Consider the following 24,959-nt stretch of genomic DNA (forward strand, 5'->3'; position numbering starts at 1 on the left):
GAGGACAGTGACTAAATGGTTAGTTTTAAGATGTACAGAAAAAGGGTGCTTGGTCCCAGTAGATTACAGGCTTAAGCAACATTATTTCTAACATCAGAATTATCCCCTTGCTATTTTGGAGTGAGTAACTCACCTTAATTTGGTTTTCCTTCTGCTTTTCCTCTTCCTTGAGCCATTTTCCATAAGACCATACTTTTATCAGGAAGAAAATGTGTCGCCCACAACATCTTAGGAAAAGGCTTAAAGATGCCCTGTGGTGGTTGTACACTGAGAGGACAAGGAAACTGGTGTTAGGTGCAACAGGTGCAGGCAGGAAATGGGAGGTTTAAAACTTACTGTATTCTGCAACATCTGAAGTTCTGTAGCTGGGAACTTCAAGCATTTTTGACAGCTGGGTCTCCATGGAAATAAGTACAAAAAGACTCCAGCTATTTTAAGAACTTAAAATAAAGGACACTGGAAGGTTATGGATAGATATTACATCTGGGGGAAATCAGTACATTTTTGGACAATTCATATCCTTCAGTTTATGTCTTTTGCTCATACTGCCTGTACCAACTTAACTGGACAACAGGAGAGATGGAAGAGAAATGTGCCTAGTTTGGCAGGAGGAACTCAGGCTCAGAGATGTCAGAGAAAGTAGCAGCTTGTGTTCAGTTCTGCATTCTCAGTCGTGTCTCCCCTGCTCTCCTTGGTGCCTTTGGTGTTTTCTCTGTCAGTGAGCAAGCTGGTATAACACCCACCTAAAGCTGTATCATGTGACAGGCAGTTCTGAATTTTCAATAAAGAATGACCAGAAAGGTGACTATTTTATTATTTTTTAAGTAATCAACAAGGAAACAGTAGCAGTGATTAAGTCACAACATGCTTAGTCTAATAGTAACCACAGCATTAATACTTAACACGAATATAACAGAAATCATAAGTATGTTAACATTATTCATTCTCAGTCAATGAACAAAAGTGTACAGTAAGGTGAGCATTAGTCTGTTAAGAATGCTCCAAAACCAGCTGGCCAGTGTCCTCCAAAGCAGAGTGCTTGCTGCCAGGCAGGCTGGGGTGCTATCTGCCCCTTCAGGCAGTTTTACTCCTGGGCTCCCATGGCTCCTTCCTCTTCCCCTATTTCTGCCTGTGGTTCTGGTGTTTCCCCCTGTCTGTTGGGGTATCAAAGAGGGCCTGCTTGAAGGCAAAGGAGCCGCAGTGCCACGGGCCGGCCCTCACTTGCTGTGTCCCCTGGGTGGTGCAGGGATGCAGCCCTGAGCTCCAGGCAAGGCTGGCTCCACTGAGAGTGTGACCTGCATCAGTATCTGCTATTCAGACTCCTTCCCCACCCTCCTGACCTCCTTGCTCCATGGATAGGACATGCTTTTGGAGCTGTACCGCTTTTAAGATGCTTTCTTTTACATATCACTCTTTATTAGCAATCCTGTAACACAAAATAGAAATCTTTCTTTTGTAGGAAGGGTTTTTTTTTTTTCAATGCACCCTTTTCATCTCCTAGTCCTTGTACCGTACCATCCTCTTTTCCAAAACATTTACTAATGCATGTACTTGGCCACCCACCTTTAATGGAAGTACCAAAGTGACACTCAAAGGAATAACTTGCATTTGGTATTGTGGTCCTGGCCCCTCTTGGTCTGAGCAACATAGGATTAACTTCTCAGCTAGAACATTTTCATAATCACAGGGAGGGCTGCACCCTCAAAAATAAAATTCCTCAGTCTTTTTTAGAACCAGACTAGAGGATATCAGTGTGAACAAAGCAGTAGTCTCCATCGTTCTTCCCATCAGGATTCCTCCTATGGTACCACCAGCTGCTGTGTCGTGTTCACTGTAGAGACAAGAGAAGACATCAGCTTGTATATTGTCAATTCTACAGGTTTTGATGGAGATGGAAAAGAAAAAATCCTACAGCCTGGTTAAGTGGGCTTTTTCTCCTAAATGCACTTACTAAGGCCTCCCCTACTCCTTTTCATACAGCTCTTATGTTCTGTTGAAAAAAAACCCCAAACCAACACAAAACTAAACCAAACCACAACAAATAAACCCACCAGCCCAGGAAAGCATATATCTGATTATTTCTGTAGAGGGTTCAGTAATGGTTTTGGACACACTAAGTTGCTAAGTGTTTTCTACTAACAACTGCTTTTAATCATCTTTTTATTACTTACAGCAAAGTAAATCCATTGCCCAGTACTACAGATTTGTGCTATCAGGCCAGGATCAGCCACTTTCAGGAACAGCACAATGTGTCCAAAACAAGAGCAACATACTGACTATTTGCATTCCTCTTGTGGACCACCAGGCTTAAGCAGTCCAGAAGAACATAAAAATTCCTGCAAAGCTAAGGCCATAGTTTCACAACATGCCATCCTCTGCAGCAATACTGCTTTAGGATATTCCCTGGCACCCCTTGCTCTGCAAGCCCTGTAGGTTTGTGGGACAGCACTAAGCTTGGCTAGGAACCATGGAGTGAGCCGACTGACTGAGCCAATACTACTTTAGCTGCAGTGACATCACAGCCCAAGACAACTCCTATCCCACTTCCTTCTCCAAATAACAAGTAACGCACCGGTGTAGTTGTCCTGCTGACTGGGCCCTCCTCCATCCGGTGCTTCCCGGAGTGTGGCAGCTCTGAACTGTCCCGATAATCACGGCCCTTGGAGTTCTGCATGTCCAGCACTGCCCGACTCTTGGAGGGAAGGGGTGGCTTGTTCTGCTGTCCCTGGATGCTCAGACTGACTTCAGCCCTTGATGGCTTCACGAGTTTTTTGAGCGGTGCCGAGTTTTCCAATGATGTTGTCATCTTTGGTTTGCCTTGACTCTTTTCCCCTGTATTCTTTTCTTCCAACTGGCAGGAAGAAGTGTAGGACCGGAATCGCTGTGTGGGCACCAGGAAAGGTGGTGATGGCTGTTTGCCAGAGGTCTTGCTGCACTCAGGCTCCTGTGGCTTTGTGAGATGACAGCTCTGCTCAGGCAGTGGTGGCTGCTCTTTCCACAAGGCCTTGGGATACTCCTGCTCTTTCTTGGGAGCCACCTTGCCCTTGGAGCCCATGGAGCCATACAGTGGGTTCTCGAACATCTCCGGCCTTTGCTGCCCCTCCTCCTGCAGCACAGGCTCTGCAGTGGATTTCCCCACATCAGGCAGCCTACAATCATGGAAATAGGATGAAAAGGAGACTTGTGAAGAGCAAGTAAGACAGTCACTGACTGATCTAGAGAGGACATGAATAGTAAATGTGTGTGAGCAAATTAAACTGGCTGCCTGAAGGGGCAATAGGAAAACAAACTCTGGGAGAGAGAACAGAAGTGTGTTTAACAGAGAGAACAGAAGTGTGTTTTACTTTGTTTAATCATTAGTAACATGACAGCAGAGAACAGATATGCATAGCATTGTGTAAACTCCCTGCTAGGTTACAGTCCTATCAAAGTGATGTTTGGCTTCTTTTTAAACACAGATAAACTACTGAGCCAAACTGTGCCAGGTCCTTTGATGACTCTGCGACACACACAATCTGAATTTGAATATTAATCTTCAGATCTGGCAGAGAGGATGGAAATGGTTGTCTAGAGGTTTAAAATAAGAACTCTCATCATACTGTAGCATTTTACAACTAGGTCAATCTCCTCTTGCTACCAATACAGCATTGTATTCCTAAGGAATCCTTTTCTTCTTTGTTATTACAGTCAACTTGGTAAATTTCTCCTTCTCTTCTTATGCTAGAGAATTAAACCTACATATATCAGGCTGAGACAACAGGTTGTTCAGTCTGGAGAAGGCTCCAAGGAGTCTTCACTGCAGCCTTCCAGTGCCTAAAGGGGATTTACACAAAGGAGGGAGAATGCAGATAGTGACAGGACAAGAGGGAAGTTTTAAGATAGAAGAGGAGAGATTTAGGTTAGATGTTAGGAAGAAGGGTGCTGAGGCCCTGGGACAGGGAAGCTGTGGCTCTCCCATCCCTGGAAGTGTCCAAGGCCAGGTTGCAAGGGGCTTGAAGCATTCTGGGATAGTGGAAGGTGTCTCTCCCCATGACGGGGTGGAATGAGATAAGCTTTAGGGTCCATTCCAATCTAAACCATTCTATGATTCTAAGATTCCATTATTTAATTGTAAGTTTACCTCATTATCTTTGGCTTTCCTTTCACAAAAGTCTGAGGAACTGCTACACTAGTTTTCTTTGCACTTGTGACCTTCACTTATCTTTCTAATTCTACAGATAAAATATGTAAAGAATATGCTGCACCTTGAACTCTCTAAACAGATAATGAAACAGTGACTGTGCAGAATGACAGGAGAGAGGAGCCCAGCCTCAGTGCAGAACTCAAACACTTACTGGTACTCTTGACTCCAATTACAAATGCTTCTGTTTGCTGTAGGCTGAAGGGATGGTTTTGGAGATAGAGGTGACAAGGAGGGTGATGTGGAGGATGACTGACTCTGCCCCATTAGGGAGGCGTTCTCTTTGGACTGCTGCTCATAGTTCCAGAGGGAAGAGGCCTGCTCGGATGAAGGTGTTTGCTTAGGCTGGCAGGTTGCAGAGGGCTGCTGAGAGAAGGCGGCCATGCCCAGGTAGTTGGGGTTGCTGATGTCTGTGGGGGTGGAGCTGCTCAAGAAAAGAAATATTGTTAGGGAGGTACATGCACAAATACATTTCAGTTTTTTTGTCTCCCTGCTAGCTACAAAGAAGTTAGTGCCCACTGACTGCTTAGATTCAATACTACCTACTTTTTTTTTTTTTTTTTACTTTTTTTTTGTCACTTTTGCCTCAGAATCAGGGAATAAGTGGGAGTCCTGTTAGTGCCTCACTCCCCTTGGTCACTGAAGAGGAAGCAGCTGGGTCAAGACGACCTCCCCCACCCCTAAAATAGTTCCTGTGGCTGTTGCAGATGCTTCCCTTTCCAGGCTGCAGAGAGCACTCAACTTCTGCAGCCACATATAGGAGCTGTTATGAGTTTCTGGGCCCAGCCAGAAGCTGCCTGCAAGGAAAAGCCCCAATGAAAACAGGTGAAAGGATAGCCTTACTCAGACTCATGCTATGACTCTTGGAAAGGAAAAGCCAAGCAGTTTACATGGCAAGGTTACCGTAAGATATCCTCCTTTCCCAGGCTGTCTGGAGAAGAGACAGCACTCCCCCAGTAGCGAGCGATGGCTGCTGCTTCTCTGGCCATCAGATGAGTAGATTTTGACTTTCTGTTGGAAATAAAAGGGCCTTTTTAAAGAGGGTTCAGGGACCCACTCTGGCTAATGCATTCTCAGCTTTTGAAGCTTTGGGCACAAGAGCATTGACCAGTCCTGACCAGAGAGCCGCTAAACAGCTTCCCAGTGCTCAGCACACCTGTTGATGCTGCTCCCACAGCAAGCCCAACTTTGCATTTATGGTGCCAACCATTTTCCTGGAACTGACTTACCCACTTGCCCTTTACCTGTTAGTCTGATCCCAGTCTTTGTTAGGCTCTAAATTGCTGATGTTCTTTGGTTTCTGACCAGTGATTTCATCACGTTCAATCTTGACAAAATCTGAAGGAAAGAAAGGGCATACATATCTCTAGAGTCTGTCTGCTCAAGTTTTCTGTGTTCCCCTGTTCATTAAGAAATCTCTCTTTGTCCATCAGAGTGATGGGCAGTTTTAAACTGTTGTTGCTGTTATGTTTTCAACTACCCACTAATACATGTCATGTCTTGTTGACAGAGGAAGAAATGTGTGTTTTGAAGTACAAAGGTCATCACCCACCAAACAGCCACATACAGTCATTTTAGCATTGAGAATAATTGTAAATGGCTGCTTCTGTACTCTGAATGAGAACAAAAGATAGCAAGGTGAAAAAAGCAAAGTTTGTGATCTTCTAGCTAAGGAACTGCTCATTGAGAGCCTGATATACTCTTTGCTCCCCAGGATGACTGGAGTAGGGAGAGCTTGGCATGGAGTGTGTCATGTCACAAGTGGAAGATATCCCCATTCAATAAAACCAGTGCGGGTGACAGACAGGGGGCTCTCTCAGTCTGCTGAATTTACTTGAATGATGATAAACCCCATGGGATCTAATTGTTGTATCTTCCTGAAAGAGTACAGGTATGCTCCTGAGAGCTAACCATACTCACACCTCCTTGCACTCAGCATCAAAAGCACTCTCTGTGACTACAGGCACTGCAGAGATAATTTTCAATTGCTTGACAGTTATCAGAAATCTTTTGAGGTGAGCATTCTTTAGCGTGAGCATTGCGGAGATGATGATGTTCCTTACCATACAGTTTCTCTCTCTGTTTTCCTTGTGACGTTTGTAACTTGATTTCACCTTGGAAGATCCCCGTTTTCTCTCCATGGTGTGTCAGCACGGTATGGATAGGAGCTAAGGATTCTGTTGCTTCTATTCGCAAGGCAATGCAGCCTTCCCCTAAAAGACAACAGGGAGACAATGAGGCTGGGATTGAGAAACTAAGCACTGAAATATTTTGTGTCATCTACTACCAATGCACTGACAGGTAGGTAATGACTGGAGAAAATCTGCTTTGGATCACAGTAAGGAGCATCATATCACCTGAGAAATTAGGGGCATTTATTTCACTTCATGTATGTGTCAAGGATTTGGGCATCGAAGTTACCTGTGGGTAATTTCAGGGTTCTGAGCTTCCACTCCTGGTAAGGAAAACATGAGCCTATGGCTGGTATTGCTGTTAATGGGATTTAGGCAAAGAGCCTTCTGTGGACAAGGACTGCATTCTCTGGCTAGTGATAATCTGGGAGCCACAAGCACAGCCAAATACTTTCCTGTAGCCAGGAGAAATGCTTCAAGTAAGTGCAAGTGAAACAGGATTTGTATGTTCTGAATAAATGCATTTAAACATGCTGACTCCTGATTTAGTTCCTGTAAAGAACTTTCTTTTTAAACCACTGCTATTTCAGAGCTGGTAAAGCTCACACAGGTTGTTGCTTTGAGTTCATATTCCTCTAATCATTATTACTTCACAAAATATTGCCCACAGTTAATGTATATTTTTGTGTATGTTGAGTTCTAAATCAGATGTTCAATCTATAGGAGTTACTTCTGTTCTCTTCCACTCTTTCCGTAATTTGGAAGAATCTAAGTAGATTTTGACTCATCCAGAACGGTAGAGCTAAGCACTTACCATAAGATTCATCACTGTCTGAAGACTTAATGCTGATCAGGATATGTTGATCCAGTAGGTATTCTGGGTCTGAAATAATTGGAGTCAGCTGCAAAGACAAGTTAAGGTGGGTCAATACAACACATGGTTGACAGGAGGACACTTCTCCCTGGGACTCAGTCCCAAATGAGGAAAACCGTGCTGGATAAATCCATGAGGGTATCATGTCACCTCCAGGATCAGCCTGTCATAATATCTGGATATCTGTGGTAGAAGGCTGCACTCTGAGTCCCAGCACAGCAAATGGAATGCTGCAAATCTGACACTCATGGGATGAGCTGCAGTTTTCTCCTGTAGTCCAGGACTGAAAATCGCCTGAGGAGGAAAGCATCTGGACTCTGATTACAGTCTGTTCCCAAAAATCTGTCTGGCTGTTGTTGCAATCATTTATTGTAGAGCCTTTCCACTCTTTCCAAAGTCAGCACTTCTGGGCTATTTAGAAAGGTATTGACATGCACATTTGCTCCAAATCCAGGAGCTCCTGTAGTTCTTTCAATTCTCACCATGCCAAGAAATGAAGAACAGCTCTGATCTCAAGGACAGGACTTGTGTCTGACACTGACATTCAGAATACGACTTCTGAACACTGGTGTTCTTTTTAATACAGGTAAAAAATTCTTAATCAACTTTTCTAAAATATACCAAGTTTTATCTGACCAGGCAAAGAAACTCCAGGGCAGAGTTACTCTCTAAGGCGTTTTATTTTCCATTTAAAACTAAAAAAAAAGGGCCTGCTCAAACCAGCATTATGTTCTCTAAAAAGGTGAGAAAAAAGTCATGGTCCTGAATGGCATAATCACACCAGCAAAATTCTTGATAGACATGTAAGTACACTGAGATGAAAATCCTTTCCTGCTTACAACATACTCTGTTTAGCCTAAGCCCATCCTGCATTCTTACAATCCCTTTAAGTGTGAACAAGACCACAACAGTGTTCCTGAAAGTAGTATTTATGAAAGTAAAAGACCTAACATTGCTTATGGGATGAAAGTGGAACTTCTCTTCCATACAAATATGGAGGTAAAAGTCCCAGTTTACCTTTGGAAGTGCCTCGACGAACTTTACCACAAGCTCCCCTTCATTTCCATCCTCATTTTCTCCTTCCTGGCTCTTTACAAAGCCTGCAAAGGGACAAGAAATGAGTTTACCAGGAGAGAGACAGCAAGAACTGGGCTACAAATCCTCTTCACTATGTCTCCAAAAAGCCTACAACTATTTTCCTACTTGGACGCAAATTTTAAAAGTATTAAGAAGCTTAAAGTCTGAGCTTTGGATGAATTTTTACACAGTAAATTTGCAAGTGGTTTTGCTAGAGCATTGTTAAATGGTTTCATTTTGCAGTTAAACTTGGCACTGAGGAGATCAGTGCATACATGGACCGGAGGATAAGAACATGACAGCTCTTCCTACGCCACTCAAGATAGCATACTTTTGAAATTCTAATTTAAGATTCGTAATACACTGTTTCCATAGAAATTTATGCAAATTTTGATACAGCCAAAAAATAATCTTTTATGGAACTGTCTTTGACACAGCGCTCTGACATGCGATAATGTGATGAAGCAATCCACCAAAGGCTTGCTGTCCCACTTACAAGAGCAGTTCTGTGATGGGAGATTGCTTTAAAAAACCCACAGCAAGGGCACGTAGGCTTGTGTTACATAAACAGCTGAAACTCAGCCCCACAGCATGGGCACAGGCAGTAAAATCTGCAGTACTGTGGGGTACACAGTCCCACTTACAAAGTCACATTACTAGCATTCATTTCCCTTTTAGTTGAGCCTCTGACTTATTTTTTGTTAAACCAGGTTAATTTAATTATTTTTAATTATTTTTGCTAGGATAATGCAGATGTTTTATTTTGAAATCACATGATCATTTGTAGCAGGCACAATTAGAAATTTAATCAATCATGTCTTTACTACATAGGCATTTTCTGTGTGATAAGCAAGAACAATATATGTTTCCCATCAAGAAAGGAATTATCAGATTGACAAACAATGTGGCAAAACTGCTTGGAAGGCTACATATCTGAGCATGGATTACAGCTACCTTGGGTGTGGGTTTGCATTGTATTGCTGACAGTATAGAATGTCTTGCAAACTACAGCAAATCTTTAGGACATCCCTTTTTTTGCATTGGAACGAATGAGCCACATAACTATTATTTTAGAGCAAAGCAAGAAGAAGAACTAATCCAAACATGCAGAAAACTTTGATAAAAAGAAAGATGGGCAAACCCATACTTTCTAAGCAGCTAGAATGAAACTCAATGTAGAACTTGGTCTGGGACTTTGTCTTCAGAGTAGCGTAGCAGTGCAGGAACTCTATCTCCCCTTGGGAATCTGTGTATTTGGAGTCTAGGAAAGAGGAAGGGAAAGTAATGTCACTTTCAGTAGGAGATAAAGAGAGGGCATTTTTGAGTGGACTCTTAAAGAATTGGCTTTTTCTCTCAGCATATACAAAGCAATGGATTCTGTATCCAAGGTGAAGATGGCACACATGCACCCAACCTGACTGACCGTTCTTGGAAACGAACTGTGAGGTGACTCCCACTTCAAAGGTAGCAAACACAGGACTGTGGTCACTTGTCATGATGTCAGTGGTGCAGCCTACCAGGAGAAAGGGAAGACGGTTACTGCCCGCTCCAGGGAGATCACTGTCAAAGAAATATTATTCTGTAATTTTCCAGAAAATGTAACAGTCTCTCTGGTAACTGTCTCTAATCAAAAGTGTTTATCTACATAAACTCATGTCAGTACACATGAATGTAACTCTTCTGTCAGAATACAGAAAGATTTGATTAAGGGACACAATTTTACTGTATTGTTTTGTAGATGACTGTCAGTGTTAGATTCCTGCAGTACAAAAAGCCCTTACAGGCTTCCAGGTTACCTCTGCAACATGCACAGCTAATTATAGCTCTAATATGTCAGGAAATCACACAAGAATACACTGGTGCTGCTTCAGTGCTACAAAGCAGCTCCTGGCCCAAAGTTAACAGTGGGTGAGCAAGGCCTGATTGGATCTAAACACACACTGAGTTCCAGCAAACCCAGTCATTCCAGAGAGGCCTATTCAACCCCACACCTCAGCATCGTGGACTTTGTGATCAGATCAGCCTGCTTTATCCCTGAGAAACTTTCACAGCCCTGCTTCCAGTCCACACATAGGAAACCATGAACAGCATACTCAAATGCTCAGTCCTACATATAGTTGATGACATTTCAGGAACTGGTATTTGAGTATTTTATTAAACAGGTTTTGTGGAGTTTTTCTCTTCCCTGCACTGCACTTTAGTGATGCTTCTTAGCAGGAAAGGGAACAGGCTCTTGGTACCACACAGTTCTTCTGGAACATGATTTGATACAAGAGATGTGTTTGCAGCTCCAGTCTCTGCAGACTGGACTGTGCACACAGGGTCTGTCTTGCTGGCGCTCACTGTCAGGAGTTCCTGTAGTGACTGCACAGGAAAAGTGGTCGTTGCTGCCAAGAAATAACTGGTGTAAAGTGATCCTACAGCATGGTCTAAAGTTGGACAGCTGCAACTGTCCAGGTGGTGTTCTGCATATAAAAGAATAACAGAATTAATTCCCAGCCCTGTAAGGTTACAGGCAGAGAGATTTTGGCACCCCTCTGCCTCGTTTAACATCAGGTCTCTCTATGCTAAGTGCCTGGCAGTGCAGGGAGATCCTACAGACTCTGTTCTGAATCATTTCCGTTTCAGACTGGTTGCCTTGCTATCGACAATCTGTTCTCCACCCACCATAGGACTGACACACAACGTGCACCATGGGGTAGGATTTCCAGAGCACTCGATCACACCAGGATGGCAAATTGTACTTCATCTGCAAACCAAAGGAGAAGTAATGTCAAGAATAATGGAAAGGGCCAGTTCACAAAAAAACAGGAAATTCATTCACCCAAGCACCATGTATTTGTGTCAAGTATTTTTGTTTGTATTGACTCCTTTCAAAACACTACAAGGGCAGAAAACAGAGATTGGTTTAGGTCACTTTCTTCTGCAGGAGTTGCTGTCACAGCTCTGCCATATACCTCTGAAGGGAAATCAGTTTTAACCTACCCCTGTAGCTTTTTGCTTGGTGTAAACATACTTCTCCCGGGTGCCTCTCTCAAAGCGGTAGGTTGGAGCAAAAGTAATCTCCTCTTCCTCTAAAACAGGGAAAGAGCTCAGTTACAGCTTGGCCACTGGGAACCCTCACCTGGGCAACAGAGCCACTGCCCTGTACACCCTGCCCCATGCTGAGGCTGGCAGAGAAAGCTGGTGGATGTAGCAGAGGAACCTGCCAGCCAGTACAGGATCTCACCGAACTGCAGGAACACCTTTTGGTCTCTTCTCTCGAGGAGAAGCTGGTCGAAAGCCAGCAGCTCCGGATACTGCTGTTGCCTGATCTTCTGGATAATATTCTCTGCTTCCTGCCAACAGGGAAACAACAGAGCTGCAGATGATGCAAAACTTCTTATAAATACTCCCTTCACAGGTTAACTGGTGAGTGCTCCTGAACCGTTTGACAGAGCTGTAGCCCCTGCCACTTCCCTGTCCTTCCCTTCACTGAAAAGCCCCAGCCTTTTTTGTGTGGCTGAACGTTTGTCTATCCAAACAGGTATTGAAATGCCCACACATCCCCTACACAAGAACACACACACTCACAACCACATGCACATCGACACCGAGCTTGCTGTTTTCTCCCACATACTGAAACCTATCCAGTATTTATGAGGGCTTCCTGTTCCTGAAGGCCTCTTTGAGCCATTCCAAGCTCACCAACCAGAGCAGAAAGGCAATCTCTGGATTGAGCCATTAAGGGACGGATGTTTGTTCACAGTGGGAAGGAAAAGTTGGGAGGTTTGGGGAACCGAGGCTGCCTGAAGCAGCAAAGTGTGCCAGATGGCATTCCTGGGTCCATTAATCCTTGGAGAGGGCAAAGGGGATTTCCTTACTCTCCTTCAACTGGGGCCACACTAATGCCCTGGGGATCCCTTCTGTCTCCCCTCTTTTTGCTATGTTGCCCTAGATTGGAAGAAGAGAGCACTCCTATAGCAACAGAGCGTGCTGTCCCTGCAGGGCTTCCTGCAGCGTCCCGCACCGTCGGGGGCTGTTCCACACGGTAGTTCAAGTCTCCCAGCCAGAAAAGATGAGTAAAGCGATGAGTGATGTTAAATGGACTCAGTTTCTTATCTCCCAGTGTCAGGAAGCGCAGGATGTTCGTGTAGTTCTGGTTGCGTCTGTCAAGACAAGAAAACATCTGCCTGACATCCTAAATTGCCATGTAATTTCCAAATGCCTGGGATGGCAGAGGCTGCAGCTTTACCAGGATGGAGCTAATCCAACTCAGAGACAGAGGAGCAGATCAGAAACTGAGAACTTGCCACCCCAGCAGACAGGCCCAGGGAATGTGCTCCTGAAGCCACTTCTGCTGCCTTCTGGGGCTGTGCTTTTCTGAGCTACATGTCCTAGAAACCCAGCATTAGATTGTTTCCTTCACATTTCAGCAGCAAACACATAACTAGATTTTGGCAGCTTTTCCAGGCCCTGAGGAACCCTTCAATAGAAGTTAACTTTATCAGCAGCAAAGACCCTGTGCAGAAATCCCACACCATCTGTTTCCTGGACTGGGAATGATGACAAGGCCAAACTCTTCATTTCAAGTCCAGTTCACTTTCAAAACCACTCCTTCCAACTGATCCAGCTCCTCCCAGTGTGGGCACTGATTTCCCAGTGGTGTCAGGATCTTTGTCTTCCAGTCCTATGCTGACCAGAACCTGCCTAATCCACAAACACTTATTTCACAGCTAGGTATAGAGAATTAGTCACCACGGGGATATTCCTGTTCTACACCTCCCTCCTGGTATTCCTGAGGGATCTTTTGTGAGTCCTAGGGCTCACAGCACTGCCTACAGTGAGAAGGAAGACAGTCCCCTTCAGCACATTATTTTGGGATGGGAAAAGCCTTCCCACATTTCTCCAAAACATTGTATATCATGGAACTGTTTTCTTCATGCAGTGGGTTTTCATGACAGGTCTGCAAGTGTTGTGCGAGACTTTTACACTTGGCTCTGAAATAATTTTGCTGTCCATTTCCCCTGCACCCAAGTGATATGGCCACATAGCAGAAGTCCCTTGTTTAAATGCCCCCCCAGGAGACATTAAACAATTTTTTAATGGTCAGGAAAACGTTTGTGTCTGTCTGGTGGGTCATCCTTCCAAATATGGCCCAGAGAATTTCGCCTTGGCTCAACAGCCATTTTTGAGAGGGGAGGATGTATCTTACCTGTGTTTCTTTTCACTTCCTGAAGTCAAATGGCTGTTAACAAACCCAAAGGAGGTTCCATTAAACATGAATGACACCCCCACTGCTCCTTTATTACCTGGTAAAAGGGAAGCAAAAAATGACAAAAAATTAATCCACCTCCAGGCTGAGTCTAGCAAAGATAATAAAGCACCTAGCACATGTGAAGTAAAGTGGAGGATGGAGAAGAGAAATTGACTTAATCAACACAGAAAAAAATTAGTGCATACAGCACAGATTGTCAGAACAAATTTTTAAGGGTGCTAAAAAATTAGTTGAAAGGAGATAAGTGCAACTTCCTTGTGAAACCCAAGAAAGAGCAATCCAATAGCCAGTCAAAAGTGTTTGCTGGGAATATAAATGTATATATGTGTGTGTGTGTGCTAAGTATACACCCAAAGAGATTTCCTCTCTTACAGGGTAAAACACAACCAGTGCTAGTGGGATATAACTTTAGGAGTGTCACATAAATGTTGCCCAAGGAGTGTTGTAGAAGAAGAGCGGTTCCCTATGGGCTGAGCAGATCGCAGCTGCCTGGGCAGGCCCTGCCCGTGCCTCACCCAGCGTGTTTGCGATGCCCGTCTTCACATTGGCTGTGCAGATGTGGCTGATGCGGTTCTCATGTTCTGGCTTGGCCAGGACAACGATCCTGATGTTCCAGAGGGTATGGATGGCTATCTGCAGGAATGGGAAGGGTAGAGGTTATATTTCTGCAAATACTTGCCAAGCTGCACTGTGGCTGCAGCATTCTTGACTCCTTCAATAGCACTTCTACGGAAATTTTCTTCCTGTCCTCAGGATGTGTTTCTAATTATTTTAATCAATGCTGCAACCTTGCTATTTTCTAGTTAATCATTGGATTATCTTGCTTGAACAAAATAGTTTCCCAATCACCATGAGAGTTAGCTTTCCAGATATGCTTAGATTTGTTTCTTGACATCACTGAAACCCAGGAATGTCCAAAGCTGGTCTTAATAAGGTTCAAGTTTCTCTTATGACTCTGTGTACTGTTACATCCTACTTTGAAAGTGCAATAGCCTAGGATGAGATCTAGGCTACAGTTGGCTCAGGAGGTTTAACAGTCTTCTCCTTTTTGAAAGTCAAAATAACACCAGCACTCGACCTGAGTGCTCAACATCTCCCCTTGCTCCTATACTGGCAGGGTCCCTGCTTTGGCCAGAGGGGTCACTGTCCATAGCAATGGGCCCATCTAGCCAGCTCCAAGGGGGCATCTTGTGGAGCCCACAGACATATTCAGTTCATTCTCCTTCACCCAAATGCAATGAAAATAAAGGGAGAAGGTACAGGCAAAATCTCACTTATTCCCATCTCTTTTATTTGTACAACGTGTACACCCTCATCTCCTGAGTTCCATGCAATAGCTAGAATAACCCCTCACCACTTTGAAGCTGATACTGGTGATTTCCTGCAGAGATTGCCTTAGGGTCTCCAGCCATTCCTTCTCCCCCTGGGGATCCTCCTGGGTGCCAATCACGTAGATGTCATGAGGGATGTAGTCAGCAGTGTCATCACGGGTCCTCCCCTGCCCCTTGGAGAGGAACCAGGAGGTGATCTTCTTTGGGGCTGGGACTGCACCTTTTATTAACACATCAAACACCAAAGGAAGTCAGAGCACGTTTGTTAAAACCAGGATGAAGATAACACACGGGGACAGAAATGATGGGCTTCATATCTCATATCACTTTTGTATCAGCCAGGGCACACTATTCTAAGATGACAATGCTGTTACCCCCACCTGAGTCACTGAGAAAGAAGTGATTCTGCTTTGACCACCTTCCTCCTGTTGATCAGTTTTCCAAGGCCAAAGCTAGCCAGGAGTAAAGGCAGAGAGCTGTACTCCTCCTGGCCTACCACTGCCTTGACCTTATTCCTTAAGGATGGCCAAACACAGACAGCTCAGCTCACAGCAGCTGAACCAGGCTTCTGTCCCAAAAGGGAGAAAATTAACCTATAATTAACTGTCCTCAGCCACACCTTGTCCCCTTCTCTAAGTACCACAGACAGCTGTCTTCCCAGGCTGGACACAAACTGTCCCTAGTCAAATGAGAGCAGCTGATGTGCAGTTTTGTCACAGCACACCTCACAGCACATGTGGCAGTTGAGATGGCCATGATATACAGAGTATCACCATACAATTTTGGAGATCTTCAACCCATACAGAGTAACATCATGGCACTTCAGAAGCTGCAAGTGTCTGCCCTTCTTGTTCTTCAGCCCAGCCTTTTATCCCCTCATGTTGATGCATGGCACCTGTGTGCCCTCTGTTCCCTTTGGTGGTTGCTCAGTGCACCTGGGCACTCCATGGCTCATTGCTGTCAGTGCTGCTCACCTGCTTCTCACAGCTGTGCCCACTGGGGATGAGGCTTGGCCACAGCCCCACTCCCAGTTAACAAAAACTGTGTGCCTACACAGTTTGTGGAATTGCTCCTGTCCTTTCTGCAAGGTGGATGATGATGTGCACTGCTGCACCAGCTTTATGCCAGCCACAATTCCCTGTCACTTGCGCAATCCTTCAGAACCCAACAGAGAGTCTGGAGCTTGTCGTGCTGGCTGAGCACACCTTTAGGCAGTGTTTGAAGGACTGCCCATGGCAGAAGAGAGCCCATACCCATATTCCAGGTGCCAATGAAGATGGTGATCATATCAGGCTCTGGTTGCTCTGAGTGTTTATTCTTCATCTGCTGTAAAAGTTGGCAGAACCCTTCTCTCTTCTAGATAGGGAAGAGCAAAGAAAATTAATGAGATACTTAACTCCTCTGACATGACCTCTTGAAAAACCTGCTGAACCAGGAAATTCCCAGCACACTTGAAGGGCAGATTAGCTCTGCACTATCCTGAAACCTTCCAAGAGGCTGCCTTTCCTGTGGTGCTTTTTTAGGCATTTAGCTTGTGCATTGCTTTAACAAATGCTGAGCTGGTCAGAAAAAAAAAAATTTTCTTCCCTCTGTCTATAAGAACCTTTTCACAGTGGCCATCTTGACTCCTTGCCTCTCCTCAGTGCTTGCTCTGTCCTCCTGCCTCAGTGGCAGCACTTAGGTGTCCAGTATCTCTCCCTTTAGACAGTATACTTGCTCATTTTCTGGATGTTTCCAGAACAAAGGAGAATATTATTTTTTACAAAGGCAACTACTGTCCTTCAACAGTTCTGCTTTCTACCAAGGAATGCCCCATGTTCCACTCCCACCTGCGTACCTGCTCCAGGCTGGCAGGAAAGAAACACCATGTACATACCTTGGAATCAGAAAAAATATATTCCTTCCGCTGTGTTTTTTCTTTTTCTGTTTCCAGAACAATAACCAGCTTGTTTGGAACCTTCTGGGACTTGATGAGCTGCAAGACTGAACACAGGCTGGGTGTCACGAGCTGCAGTTACTGAAATAAGGGTCCCACCAAAACAAACAGAACTCTGCTCAAAGGCTTGGGATTTACATGGTCTTTTCTGTCTGTGCAGTTTGCCTTGCAGACCTGCATTTTAAAGTTGTTTAATCCTGTTCCCAATAGAAATAGATTTGGATTCCAAGTGAAGAGGACCCCCCAAAACTCTTCTGCTTGGAGGTCTTTTCCATCCCATGCCTGGCACTGTGAAATGAATTCTTAACTTTGTGCAGGCAATCCCCCTGTATCCCGAGCCAGCCTACATGTGTTCCTTCCCCATCTGTGAAAGAGGATGTAAGACCTCATTTTGTCGTAAAGGTGATTCCTCCCATCTAAAATAGCAGCTAATTATTATGAACACCAGGTGGAGAAAGCCATGCATGAAAGCTCATATTTTCAATTACTGCCAGCAACAGGTTGATTTTCTAGCAGCAGAGAGCCCAAGGGTATAATCTACTCTCTCACAGATCTCTTTGTCTCAACTTCAGTGAGCTGCCTGTTCAGAAAGAAAACAGAAAAAAGGGAAGTTGTTTGAATCAGGCAATCACAGTCCAAACTGGCATTGCTCATGATGACAGATACTGATCTACATACAAAAAAATCAAGGGAAATTCACTGAAAAATGTTACTGAAACTGAGTGTCTGGGATGGCTCTTTACCAGACACTCAAAATGGCTTTTTACCATCAAAAATCATCATAGAAGTCAGCATGTTCTTTTTTCAAGTGGCATTGCTTTTCAGAAGAAAAATGGTTCTATTGCAACCAACTCTATGGGGAATCTTCTACCAAAACCTGGCCCCTTGCAGTGCTGATTCCAGTGTCTTCATTTAGACCTGGAGATTGGGTCTAAAACAATCTGTGAAAGCTGGTTATCCCACTACAGAGATATCTGTTTCTTGCTGACTGGTGCTCATGCAGCACGCAGGGCAGAATTCCCAGAGCCTAGTTCAGCATTTGTGACATTAAGCTGACATCTTACTTTTCTTGTGGGTATAAAATTTGTCTTCTGGACCATCCTTAGATCTCTTGATAATCAGTTTTCCCATTTCCACATCCACTTTGAGTTGAATTTTTGAGAAAATTCCTAAGGAGTCAGTTTTCACCTAGTGGAATACAGAGAGGTTTTCCATGAGGGACCTTCTACGCTTCAGTCACATGTATTACAAATGCAGCACTTCCCTTAATTCCTGGACGCATATCATTATGCCAGTCTCACCGGACATCTCTTAGGCATTTTTATGGTGCCAAACAGCACCCAAGAATAGCTGTTATCTCTGTGGCAGCAGAGCAAACTTCCCAGGAGCTGAGATACTGACATAAATCTGCATTACTGTCCTTTCACATTATGATCAGCATCGTTAAAGGAGTAAATTTACCTCAAAAGTGACAGGGGGGATAAGGGAGCGCCGGTGTGTTGAATCAGGACCTTCAATCAACAGTGTTTTCACCTGTAAAATAATTATGTGTAATTTATTGCTTGGTGATTCTGCACTACACTGAGAGTAATGAAATCAGAACAAAGAAATCTTACTGTGGCAGAGCACTGCACTGATGATGAACAAGAAACAAATTAGAGGCAAAGGAGGACAAGAAGAGGATATAAAATAGCTTGAAAACTCTACCTTTTCTTCAATAGAAGACAGCAAAGAAATCAGCTGGTTGAGTTTCAATACAATATTGACTGGACTCGCTTCACCAAGCATCTGAAACCGCAGCACAGGAACAAAAAGAGAGAGGGAGATGGGTGATTACCAAGCCCACAGAGCACAGCCTGGAGTGCAGTTCCAGGAACATCTCTCACAGACCAAGGAGCAGCACTTGTACCTTTGCCACTCTGATCTACAGCGGGCACCACAAGAACACAGAACATGCAGAAGTGTGGGAGGCTGGAAGGACAAATCTGCAAACCTGTTCCATAGGGTCAAGGCAGCAGGCCATGCATGGGAGTCAGCTTGCTGCTGGGGGCAAGCTCACATGACCAGGCCTGGGGCTCAGCAGGGTCCAGAAGTCCTGGACCTTTGGTTTTCTGGCAGGGAGAGAAAAGTCATGGGGACTTAAGTGGGCTTGGGAAAAGGAAGTATGTGGCAGTGAAACATCCTGGAGGTTTATGGAAAAAGAAGTGTGCAGTGCCAGCCCACATTCTGAGGGAGGATGGGGAGGTAGGAGTCCTCAGGCAGTTGGTGGCACTTTCCTCTAGTACAGGAAGGGGGAGCAGGTGGAGACATCTATGGGATAAGTGAAACTGTGGGACAGAACTCACTTTGTGCCCTCTGCACTGCAGCAGAATGAGGCTAAAGAGAATAGATGTGGCATGTGCCCACCTGCACCCCAGAGCCATCCCTGCCCCCACTGACAGCCACCCACACACCTGTCCTGCTTTTCCCACTGCCCAGCCCCCTTACCTGGGAGCGCTGGTGGGTACCAGGATGCAGCTGCTGCTCAAACACCTTCTGGATGGACTCCAGAGATGGGAGAGTCCTCGAGGCCTCACTGGGAACATAGACACGGCACAGGTCTAAGGCTGTGGCCGGCTCCCTGGCTCTGTTCACACTTGGACAAAGCCTCACAGACAAGATGACAGGCACACGTTCACAACGGGCACATGTCCACACTGGGCCTGCTCTCATCATGTGCCCTCTGAGCTGTGGGATGCGTGATGGGAGCAAATCCCAGCTGCTTGGTGACATGGTCAGCAGGGCAGTGTGAGTCATGCAGCTCACTTTGCCTTGCAAAGCTGGAACATGGCTGCTCCTTGGGTTTTGCTTTGGAGGTTCTAACTTCCTAAATCTCCCCAGAAGGGTATCCCAGTCTGGGCAAAACCTGAAGATACGGTGTACAAGCAGCATCAACCCAACTATGCCAACTCGTAGATCCAAGTGCACTCAAATGCCTCAGAGCCCAGCTCAGTCTGGTGCCTCTGAATGCTGCAGCTGTGGGAGCAGCTCGGTTCTGTACAGGACCTGTGCAGCTGCTGTGGCTGCTGAGGACAGTGTTGGGGACTCAGTATGAAGAGGAAACCAATTCACAGATATTTCATCTCACATGACAAAGAAGGGCCAAGTGCAGCAAGGGGGTGGAAGAGGCAGCCCTTGATCTCCCAGCAGAACCATATACAGGTAACAATGACATTCCTCCAGCGCTTCCCAATGAGATTCCACAGGATGTTCATTTGTTGAAACACTGCTGTGTGAATTTGGCACAGAAGATGCATGCTGATAATGACAAGACTTATCCTGGAAAGAGCAGCCAGGGAGCACAGGTCAAAAGGAAATGATGGTGGTGAGCAGCACTAGGACGCTTGCACTGTGTCTAGTCAACTGTGGATATTAATGATTTCCCTCACTTTCCTAAGTCTGAATGGACTGGATTTTATTCCATCTTTGTTAGGAAAAGTGCTTCAAAGCAAAAGCATGCCTGCCTGAAGATATTTCTCTAGATGCTGAACCAAGGATGACTAATTGCCTAAATTAAACATTCATGTTTGACATTTCAGTCTGAAAGACTTGCCGTGGCACACACAGGAGTACAAGGCACACGTAGGAATCTGGTTCTACTAATTTTATTTATCCAATGCCACTATTCAGCTCTGGATCACCTAGGGCCAGTGTCACTGCCAACAGTTTTGGCCCCAAAGCCAAGAGTCCCATTGATTTCTGCAGCCATGGAGTCAGACTCCAGGAGGCTGCAAGCAGTTGCAGGAACACTGGGAGAAGTTTAGTTTGAGAAGAGTGGAAGGATATTTACTGTGATGTGCAGGCCATCTCTTGAAAACACAGCAGCAGCTGTTTGAAGCAACTCAGGAGTGATTTCACATGGGAAAACTGCCCTTTGTTCACAGTGCAACATGTAGGCTGTGTGTGAGGAGGAGGAGGAGGAACAGCTCCTGTGGGCGTTCAAGCCCACTAAAACTACAGGGTGGTTTTAATTACATTTGTAACTTCTTTTGTTTTCTTCTCTTGACAGTATAAATACCTTTAGTATTTCATTGAAGTGTCAGAAGCCTGTGTGTCCACATGCAGTTTCACAAGTGCTGGTAATACAAGTGCTTGAAAAACTGCCTTAAAAACTCTAAGTGCAAATTATCTATTGAGGGAGAGTAAAGAAGAATATGCAGAGCAGCAATTGATGAGCAAATGATGGCTTCTGACAATAGCAGATTGAATAGACCACTATTGGTGTTTTTCACTGGAAGTTGAACAAATCCCCTTGCATGGGTAGTCCCAGCTCTCTCTGAGTCAGCTTTTCAGCGGCTGAAGGATTCCCCTGGCCAAGAAAACCCTTGTATGACAACTTCTTTAGCATGGAATGCCTCACAAAAGTATCCATCAGCCTTACAGGTCTTGGTTTTGTTTATATATTTCCAGTATAATATCTGCCAGAGGGAGTGGCCTCTCCCTGGGGTGGCTGTTCCTGGTCCCCCAGGCTCTAATAAGGAGATGTGTTCTGACCCCCTTGGCCACTGCTAGCCCTAAAAGGTAGTAATAGCAGAGGCAGCAGAGTTAAAACCAGCTTTCCCAGTCTCTGATGAACACTGGGGTTCAGGCCTTGCTAAATTAATCAGGGACAAAGTGTAAGGGAAGAGCTCACAAACTTTGCACTCTGGTTTGCTGCGCTTGAGCTTCTTGGCCAGATGTACATCCTGTCCCTGCCCATGGGCAATACCTGAACTGCCAAAGGCACAGTTCACAGCTGGTCCAGTTCCTCTCCCAGCCCCACCACTCACTATAAGCTCTTTCCTTCTGACCACGAGCAGCTCCAGTACTGTCCCCTCTGCTTTGCTGACCTCGGCAGCCACCACCCACCCACAGCCTGGGATCACAGCACGGGGCTGAGGAGCAAAGGGCACTAGATGCTCCTTTCTCACAGTGACTGCAGTGTGACCTGACCCTGAGAGATGGCACCGCTGAGCTCTGCGAGGTGGGGGGAAGCCAGAGCACAGATCCTAAAACCCGCACATTCACAGCAAGTCTGTGTGGCTCCCCAGCAGCCAGGCCAGCCCAGCCACAACGACTCTGTGCTGCACACTCATAACCCTCAGCACTGCCTGGAAATTCAGAGGAGCTTCAGCTCCACTGCAAGAGCTCCACTGTGCTGATTAAAAACTCTGAGGTTTTTGTTTTGTTTTTTAACCTATTCTCAAATAGTGTGAAAATAATGGAATTGGACATTAAAAGAAGACACCAAGTAGCCTGGGAATAACCTGTACTTTCAGCTGGAATTCCCTGCACAGCTGAAGGAAGCTCAGGGAAATAAAAACTAAATTTAGGGAATGCCACTGGTAAAATTTGAGTTCGGAAGTCACATAAAGGAAGTGAAAGGAGTGAGAGAGATTTGTCTTTACAAACTAACTGTGGGTCTGCTGATAAATAAAGGTAGATACTGACAGATGAAGGAAGCAATAGGAGGAACCATGAATTACATAAGAATTCCACTGATATATATATATATATATATATATATATATTCCACTATATATATATATATATATATATATATATTCTAGTAAAGAACTGTTATTCCTTTTCTCATACCTTTGCCTGAGAGCCCCTTAATTTCAAAGTTAAACAATTTGGATGGAAGGGGATAATATTTTCCGTTCTAAGGGAGGTTCCCACCTTCCTTGGCAGACACCTGTCTTTCAAACCATGACATGTCCCTACATTCAAGCAGGCTTCCACCAGCAGCGGAACTCACCCAGCTCTGCTTTAGGATGTCACTTTGCAATGTCTAGTCACCAGAAATACTACAGAAAATCCAGAAATGTTAAAGATGTCCTGGCAGTTGAGTGAATTATAGCCTTGCTGCATCTCCTTTCTTTCATTTCTCCACATGCATTTATGAGGAATAGGGTTGTGAAACACAGATAAACTTAAGTAGAATAAGAAGTTGGAAATGGGAGAAACCAAACATCATTACAACAGCAGCACTGGAGGTATTTTAGTAACACAAGACTCTCACTTGTGATTTCATTCGATTTGAGCTTCCACTATTCAGGTTTATTCTTAGCTGGCCACCTGGGTCTCCCCTCCCGTCCATGTAGAGAAGCAAAACACTCAGGCAGGGTGCAGAAGGGCACCTCTTGGAACAATCTGTCCTCAGTCCTCACAGGGGCTTGTCTGTGGGCAGCTGGCTTCTAGGAGAACAGGATCAGGCCAGCAGCACAACAGCCTCAGCTCTGCATACACCAGAGAGAAGGGTATGGCAAGCCATGGAGAGAAGTGTGGAAATACATTGCCCTCTGCTACAGAGTGCTCCAAGAGCTCTGCACAAGTTTGGGTGGTCCCTTTGATTACAGTCAGCAGGGGGGTGTTATAGCATCCTCTCAGAGTTTTTCTATTTGTGACATGGAAGGTCTACAAACAGGAATAGTAAAATTTGTAGAGTCAAGAACAAGTTTAGGCTTGTTCCTTTTTTCATTTCAGCTGGTCTTCACCAACATCAATGGAATCACTCCAAGTTCATAATGCATCAGTGGGAAGGAAAATCAGTGTTTAAAATCTAGTTATACACTAATTTGTGCTTGTTTCCATAAATGGCTTGTGCTTGACAATCCTGTGGGTGTCATTTATGCATTACCAAATTATGCAGTTAATCGGTTAGTGCTTTTTTTGTTTTGTTTCTTTCTAAACAAAGCATAAAATATAATACTCGGCTGTCTGAAACCACCTAGAAGAAAACTTGATTGTCAGAGCTGTCTCTTCTATATAGATTTCATATCTTTGGACCAGAATCATAAGTCATGACTAAATAGACTGGTTTTGAGGGCAAGGCAATTTCCTGTGCCAGAAATGAGAGTTCTGAATGCATTCATGTGGAACCTTTGTTAGACTACAGTGTTATGGCATTACACTCTGAAAACCAGCTTCTAGTTACCTGAAGAGTCCTTTGCAAAGAGCTGTAAGTAATTTCTTCAGTTGAGGAAGATTGCTTGACCCAGTCTGCACCATCTCAAAGTCACTAATGATGTGAACTCGCAGGTAATCCTGGATGAGTTTAAGATGCTCATCAGAGACACTGTGAAGGAATCAGAAAGGTCAAAAGCCAGCTCTTCTCTCTAGTCCCAGATATCAAACAGCTTTCTTATTTTTCTCAAATTCCCACTTGTTTAGGCACATGGCTAATAAACCAAGATATAATAATCTCAGATATTACTCATCCTTTATATTAAAAAACTATACCTCAGTGGAGAAAGTGTATGGGTGATTTTCATAATTCAGAAATGTTTTTTTTTTAGACAACAGCTGGACTGTAAACAGCAGCCAATGCACTGTTGATCTGATGCTGTTCTTTATGTGGTCGTATAAATGAGGAGTAATCTTTTTGAATCAAACAGATCCTCAGCTGTTCCAAACACAGAGGCCCAGCGAGCACAGAATTGGGCTGAAGGCTAGTTCAGCAGCCCTGTTACTTGCCCTTCCTTACCTGCTTGTGTCCTGGTACTGCAGTCGCTGGAGTAGTGTGTCAGAAAGGGACAGTTTATTCACTTCTGCCACCCGTGAGTTTTCGTGGAGAGAAGAGACCTCCTTTGTCTCACTGGTCGGCAGTGCCATGAGGATGTTGCGTGGGGGCAGGACAGGAGGTGTGGGTACCAGGTCTAGCAAGAAGGAAAGGAAAGGCACAGTCATTCCAGCATGGAAACTGGACCTCTTGTACCTCACCCCAGGCAGGGCAGAGCCCTCCCTGTAGGGGCAGTCTTTGCAGAAACCATCTCTTCCGACAGGTCTGTGGAGGAATGTCAGAGCTGGGAAGTTCAAGGCTCAGCACTGGCTCAGCTGTGTTTCCAGGGGTGGCAATGGTGTGAGAGCAGTGGGATGAAGTGTCAGGCTTGAACCTCACATGCAGGCAGCACATGCCTCTGCCTGCAGTGAACCCCACCCCAGCCAGTTTTGACTCTCCCATCTACAGAGCAGCTGTGAAGGTTAATTTGTTAAGTTGAATATAATGCTTAGAGAACATAGCTGAACGTCACCCATGTCATTCCCATTATCATGGGGATCTGCTACTGAGGCAGAATGGATGGAGGGGCATGATGGAAGGAGCACCAGAAACTGCTAACAGATAGAAGTGAATGGCAAAATAAGTAAACA

The 24,959-nt window shown here is 44.8% G+C and overlaps 1 protein-coding gene across 2 annotated transcripts in view; it reads right to left on the minus strand.

The window, feature by feature from the left end:
* Nucleotides 1-790: 790 nt before the first annotated feature.
* INPP5D (inositol polyphosphate-5-phosphatase D) overlaps nucleotides 791-24,959 on the minus strand; it is a 60,656-nt gene continuing 36,487 nt past the window's right edge. For both annotated transcript variants that reach the window (XM_068201057.1, XM_068201058.1), the window contains 25 exons: nucleotides 24,295-24,466; nucleotides 23,746-23,886; nucleotides 19,275-19,362; nucleotides 18,495-18,575; nucleotides 18,249-18,320; nucleotides 17,852-17,975; nucleotides 16,728-16,834; nucleotides 16,105-16,207; nucleotides 14,875-15,071; nucleotides 14,036-14,153; nucleotides 13,458-13,554; nucleotides 12,273-12,411; nucleotides 11,493-11,601; nucleotides 11,249-11,337; nucleotides 10,931-11,012; nucleotides 9,687-9,776; nucleotides 9,411-9,524; nucleotides 8,204-8,286; nucleotides 7,127-7,214; nucleotides 6,244-6,393; nucleotides 5,425-5,518; nucleotides 5,084-5,191; nucleotides 4,335-4,604; nucleotides 2,573-3,149; nucleotides 791-1,831 (listed from right to left, as the gene is read on the minus strand). In XM_068201057.1, coding sequence (XP_068057158.1) covers nucleotides 1,829-1,831; nucleotides 2,573-3,149; nucleotides 4,335-4,604; nucleotides 5,084-5,191; nucleotides 5,425-5,518; nucleotides 6,244-6,393; nucleotides 7,127-7,214; nucleotides 8,204-8,286; nucleotides 9,411-9,524; nucleotides 9,687-9,776; nucleotides 10,931-11,012; nucleotides 11,249-11,337; nucleotides 11,493-11,601; nucleotides 12,273-12,411; nucleotides 13,458-13,554; nucleotides 14,036-14,153; nucleotides 14,875-15,071; nucleotides 16,105-16,207; nucleotides 16,728-16,834; nucleotides 17,852-17,975; nucleotides 18,249-18,320; nucleotides 18,495-18,575; nucleotides 19,275-19,362; nucleotides 23,746-23,886; nucleotides 24,295-24,466 — 3,296 coding nt within the window. In that variant the 3' untranslated portion in view covers nucleotides 791-1,828. The remainder of the gene's footprint in view (nucleotides 1,832-2,572; nucleotides 3,150-4,334; nucleotides 4,605-5,083; nucleotides 5,192-5,424; nucleotides 5,519-6,243; nucleotides 6,394-7,126; nucleotides 7,215-8,203; nucleotides 8,287-9,410; nucleotides 9,525-9,686; nucleotides 9,777-10,930; nucleotides 11,013-11,248; nucleotides 11,338-11,492; nucleotides 11,602-12,272; nucleotides 12,412-13,457; nucleotides 13,555-14,035; nucleotides 14,154-14,874; nucleotides 15,072-16,104; nucleotides 16,208-16,727; nucleotides 16,835-17,851; nucleotides 17,976-18,248; nucleotides 18,321-18,494; nucleotides 18,576-19,274; nucleotides 19,363-23,745; nucleotides 23,887-24,294; nucleotides 24,467-24,959) is intronic.

Source organism: Anomalospiza imberbis, chromosome 10 (assembly GCF_031753505.1).
Source record: "Anomalospiza imberbis isolate Cuckoo-Finch-1a 21T00152 chromosome 10, ASM3175350v1, whole genome shotgun sequence".
Lineage (NCBI taxonomy): Eukaryota > Metazoa > Chordata > Aves > Passeriformes > Viduidae > Anomalospiza > Anomalospiza imberbis.